This window comes from Plodia interpunctella, chromosome 1, assembly GCF_027563975.2.
Source record: "Plodia interpunctella isolate USDA-ARS_2022_Savannah chromosome 1, ilPloInte3.2, whole genome shotgun sequence".
Lineage (NCBI taxonomy): Eukaryota > Metazoa > Arthropoda > Insecta > Lepidoptera > Pyralidae > Plodia > Plodia interpunctella.
The window spans coordinates 1,259,118-1,265,069 of record NC_071294.1 but is presented as its reverse complement, the minus strand read 5'-3'; the positions used below and the strand labels follow the sequence as shown (position 1 = coordinate 1,265,069).

At 37.0% G+C, this 5,952-nt stretch overlaps 1 protein-coding gene across 1 annotated transcript; it reads left to right on the top strand.

Moving 5' to 3' along the window:
• Positions 1-2,230: 2,230 nt before the first annotated feature.
• LOC128682003 (eukaryotic translation initiation factor 2-alpha kinase 1-like) lies at positions 2,231-5,809 on the top strand. The gene is made up of 2 exons (XM_053766469.2): positions 2,231-2,853; positions 3,939-5,809. Exons 1-2 carry the CDS (start codon positions 2,272-2,274, stop codon positions 4,269-4,271), a joined length of 915 nt encoding a protein of 304 aa, XP_053622444.2. The 5' UTR covers positions 2,231-2,271; the 3' UTR covers positions 4,272-5,809.
• Positions 5,810-5,952: the final 143 nt, after the last annotated feature.

Sequence of the window (5,952 nt, the reverse complement as noted above, 5' to 3'; positions counted from 1 at the left end):
CTGAAAAACTAATATTGATGGCGGTGTGAAATGTGAAATGACAAAACATTTATTTTACACTGGTCTAGTCTGAAACAAATATTTTTATATATCTTATAAGTATTGCTTAACATCAGACAACTATTGAGTTGAGTCACGTGTATCCTGTTTGTTTTCGTAAAATTTCAACTGATACAGTGTCGTAAGATATGAAATTTATTGTGAGTCAACGACCAGTACCTATTTGCATTTAAGGATGCATGCACTAATAGATATAAATAAATAGACACAACACTCAATTTAAGATCGTTGTAGAACCCCACGTAACCCTCTCGTATGCTGGATAGGTCGTAGAGAACCTCGATTTTTTATCGCCTTATAATATATATAAACTTCGATTCAGTTCTCGGTTTATAACATGTGGTTACCTACACGGTCCGCGCGGACTATAGATTATGAGAATATGAGTCGCGTGGATTATTAAAAAAAAAAAACTATTTTGTTATCATAAAAAAATATTTACAAAAATTGTAACACTCGCATATAAATTAATTTCTTAGTCTAGTCAATATTTACAGTCTTAAAATTATATATTTTTTTAAAATTAAAGCGGCTTCAGCTGCGGTCAGAAGGTAGGTGTAATTGTGTCAAGTCCGATCGCTTAGTACTACTGTGCCTACATAACCGTACTAGCTATAGGCCCCGGCTCCGCCTTCGTCACTTAGCCGGCCATCTCATAAAAAAAAAAACATTTAATTACGCCGTGACGTGAATGAGACAAGCATACACACTTACATTTCTTATAACTAAGTATCTACATACTTAGTTACGTTAGTATGGATGGATATACAATCAATTTGTTTACTAAAATACTTTTTAAATGCCTGGGTTTGCGCAGACAAAGTCACCTTTGTATCCATTGTTTCGAGGCGCAAAATTGATAAATGTAAAACACATGATTCTTGGAAGCTGTTACTGTACAATGTCGGCCCCACACTATCGCGGGCAATCGCCGAACTTTGTGGACTCGGTAGGTATACATTGCTGGTTTTTTATTGCGGTAAATAAAAGCACTCGTACAAGCAATGTTCATGCATTCGCATTCATACGCGATAGTGTGTAGCCGGCTTAACAAATAGCTAGGTAAAGTTAAAATTTCATTGTTCATATGTTTCATAGATCTTTGTTTCATATCACTTCTGCGCATGATTTGAAAATATTTCTAATGAATACCTATTTAATTTTCATTGTTAATTATGTTTATATAGTTTTAATTAGTATTTCGCTCGTGCTGTACTATGATTTATTTTTATTATACATAGCATAGCGGAAAGAAAGTTGGATGGATTTATGACTGAATACTATATCACACGAGCACTATTGTGGATATTTCAAGACGTTTGGACTTAAATGCATTTTTTCCTATCGAAGTACCCGCTTCATTTTGTCGCTTAGGTATTAGCATACCTAGGTGATATGATATTATCACAATTTCAGATTGATTTGCAAGTGTTGGAAACACTAGGTACTATTGTCACTCTAATTTCCTATGGGGGCTCTCTCTCATCGAGTGTTACCCGGTCCCTTTCTTAGCCGTTGAGCGTCGGAGCCCAGGGTGCAATGGGGGCTAATACGCTGGTATTGTAAAAGGTTAGTTTTCATAGAAAATGTTGGTCTTCCAGGCGACCATAGGTTACGGTGTCCACGCGCAATCAGGAAGCCGCATGTCTGTTTGTTTGCTCAGTGGTTTAAAAAAATCTCAAAGAGTACAGTTAAGAGCACATCAACCTACTAAAATAATTGCAAACTCGCCCCCATTACCGCGCCGTAGAATTTCATGCAGGGTAACTTGATGTGCTGTTGACTGTACACAGCGACACACTCTCTCATCTGAACGTTTTCCCGGTAGCTTCTTCATTGAGCGTCGGAGCCCAGGGTCCGCTTTTATACATTTTCGTCTCCGCTTCGCATGCCGACGACCGTGCGAAGTGGAGACACAGCGACACTATCTAGTCTAAGCGACCGGACTATAGCAACGAAAATAGCTTCACTGAAGCTAATTGGCGGGAGGATCTGAGTGCATTGATTGGTTAAAGGATGTTGTCGATCGCGTGGATGACACCGTTCGTCGCTGGGATGTTGTGGGTGATCACTTGCGCGTTGTTTACTTTTATGCGACCTGAAAACATAATTTCAATTAGTAACAGCTTGTTCACACACATTTTTGCCACAAGTATTGGTGACTTCTCCTTCAAAACGCACAATTCTAAAGACTTGACCAAACAAACTAGCATGTCTGATTTTGTAATATCCTTCAAAAACTCCAGCAGTTTTGAAAAAGAAGATAGTTCTGACGAAATATTTGACGAGTCAGATACAGAATCTGATGAAGAAAATGCGGTTTGCAAGTTGCTTTCGAGCGAAGAGTTTGAGAATTGCTCAAGAGTGAATTTGAAATGGGCTACTTTGTATATCCAGATGACTTACTGCCAACAGACTTTGAAGCAATGGTTGGACAAGAGGAACCACTTATTGGTGGGGACAAGGAAGAATTCCGAAGACTTCTCCACTGATAGTTTGGACTGTCATTACTCTCCGGACATAAACTATCCAGTTTCTTGGACACATATTGACAAGATCATGGATATGTTCACACAGTTGGTGCGTGGTTTGAACTACATCCACTCTCGGGGAGTGATCCACCATGATGTGAAGCCCAGTAATGTGTTTGTGGAGAAGAGTGACAGTGAAGTGAGGGTGTTGCTCGGGGATTTTGGGCTGGCGTGTCCGCTGCAGCAGTCCCACAGGGGCGTGGCTTTGGGGACGCAGTTCTACGCGGCCCCTGAACAGCTTGATGGCCAGTGCAATCCAAAGGTAGGGGAAAAGCATTTTTTAAAATAATAGTTGTCCTTACATACTTCCATTGTTGTTACATATATTATAAATGCGAAAGCCTGTGTAAACATACCCGTCGAAGTTGGAGCAACAGCTATATATGTTTATGAAAAGGATTAGTTTGACAGATGAGAATTAATATCTTGTTAGGCATCTATCGATTTTCTTAACATTTAGTGATAAATGATGAAATACTAGAAATGCTTATATTGAAGAAGCTCTTAAAGCCTAGCTGATACTATTAAAGTAGGTATATAGTTGGTATGGTTGGTAGGTATATACTTGATGCAAATGCATAGACTAATGACTTTCGTAAGTCACAATTTCCCTAAAAATTAGGCAGTTTTGAATTCATTATCATCTTTAACCCTCCATAACCAACCGCTGGGTCTAGGCCTCTTTCCGCCTACTCCAACTCTCACTGTCTTGGGCCAATCTTTTTCAGTTTTTATCAGTAATTTTCTTTACATCATCATCGCATTTTGCCGCCTGATGTACCTACTAATATACAGCCAGGGTTTTATTGTAACAATTTTTTTTTCTAGACGACTTTTCTTGACGACCTCCGTGGCCTAATGGTCATCAAGCCGTACTGCTACACTAGAGGTCCCGGGTTCGATCCCCGGTCAGGGCAACATGGGAAATTATCTTTTTCAGATTGACCTGGCTCTTGTATGTTCACCTATATGTATATGTTATAGAATACAGTATCGTTGAGTTAGTAACCCATAACTATATTTTTTTTTATTTGAAAGTGTTCTTGGTTATCTTTGCAAAACATGTGTTCAGCCATTTGGAAACCATTTGTGGTCATCCAAATCAAAAGGGACCTTATGGCGGTTGGCTTAAGAGCCAAGGGCCAGGCTCAAAACAACGGCAATAATGGCGTAAATTCCGGGCGCCATGAGATGCCTTTTGGTTTGGACGACCACATATAGTATCGTTCGAGTTAGTATCCCATATTTAATACATCTATACCTATAACACAAGTTTCTAATTTACTTTGGGGCTAACTCAATCTGTGTGATTTGTTCCTATATATATATATTTTTTCTAACTTGCAGAGCGACATGTACAGCCTCGGAATCATACTCCTCGAGATGGTCCAACCCTTCAGCACAGACATGGAGCGGGTGAAGACCATAGAGGCACTCCGGAAAGGTCAGATACCAGCTAACCTCACTGCCAACTACCCGAAGATAGCCCACATCATCGGCAAACTGGTCCAGAGGCGACCAAGCAAGAGACTTGACACGAATCAATTGTTGGACGAATTGCAGCTTCTCTCGGTGAATAAGGATGACACGATCAAGGTGTTGAGAGATGAGCTGGCTGCGAAGGATGAAGAAATAGCACATCTGAAGATGATGTTAGCTAAGTGTAATATTAATTCTTGAATTTGTGGTTTTGGCAACAAATATCTAGTGTTGTACTGAATTAGTATATCATAATAATAGTATCTTTTCTTTCCTTGAAATAGTAATGGTTGGATGGAACAAATGGGTTTGGTTATAAAATCGAATGTAAAAATGTAACAAAGTGTTGAAGCATAAATTTTAAGATGAATGTTATAGAAATTAGCCTTTGATATTTTATTCTCTATGGGAGACAAGTATTGATATTCGTGATTTAAAATTATCAAATCGTTGAATGTGCATACAGTTATGAATAAATCAGGCGGAAGGTTTGCTGAAGTTCAGTAATATCACCATTGCAATGATTTTTTTTGTGGTTATTCCATAATTTTATACAAATAAAAGATATTTTGAAATGTATCAAAAATATCAGGCATTAGAGTTATTTGTCGTCGAAATGTGTAGGCAATGGACGATTGAAGAATGTATGAGATTGTTGCATTGTTTTGTGTACATCTGCCTCATAGCGCTACAATGTTGTGTAAACGAACGGTTTCTTATGAAATAACACCACTCCATTGTGTATTTCCCTACTTATTAGTCGAAGTATATACTTGTACTGTTTTTTTTTTCCATAATTATTGAATTTCGCCTCGTGTATTAATAATTGCCTACTTACCAGTGTATTTTTTTCAAATTCAAAATTCTTTATTCAATTAGGATGATATACACATGGAATTAGTAGGTACTGTTATACGAAGTACTTATTAAATCCGTGGATATACATCACTTATTGACAAAAATAAACTTAACCTTACATACTTACTCATAATTACAGTGATAATTCTTAGAGCCTGCTTTATCACTATCTGATAAATCGTAAGCTCGTAATCTAACAGATGAACTAACTTCTAGATAAATCTGCCGGATGTGATTGGCCAGTTAGCCCTATCCAATCCAACATTTGTGTTTGTTATGTTATATCTAACATATATTTTATCAGCAAGCTGTGAAACAGGTCCTTAGTGTTTTGATTATACACTGTGTTCATTACGGACTTATAGATTGAAATAAAATATTTTGAGTTAAAAATTAGATAAGTATATTCTTGGTTTTTAACACGAATTGGTAGATTGACATGAATACAATAATGAAAAACTAGATTAGTAGTGCGCGCGCAGGAATCAGTGTTTAATAGCCATTGGCTGCAAGCGAGGTGTCGCGGGCGGGATTTGGGGGTTATTTAAATTTAAATTAATGTTTTTATCTTTTTATATCAATAATATAACCACATTGAGGTGTCGTAGAATGGAATTATGATAACTTTTATACTGCTAAAGTACTAAATTCAGTTGATGTCATAAGAATTAATTAAAATTTTAATAGTATTGCAATGATTCTTGATTGACTGAGTTTATCTTGAAATGTATTTGTAAATTAACGCTTTGAAGGTAGTTGTAATTTATGGTTGTAATATTGTCGAGTGAGTATTTATTAATTACAATCGTCCATTAGCAATTTCATGTACTTACAACTGAATTTGCATGCTTGTGTGAGTGATACAATAAAATATGTTTTTTTATTTGTTTTTTTTTTTATACTATTGTGACTCGTTAATCCCGCAAGTACCTACGAATGCGAAAAACGTATGAGTTCTTTCAACTGAAAAACTAATATTGATGGCGGTGTGGTAATGACAAAACATTTATTTTAGACTAGTCTA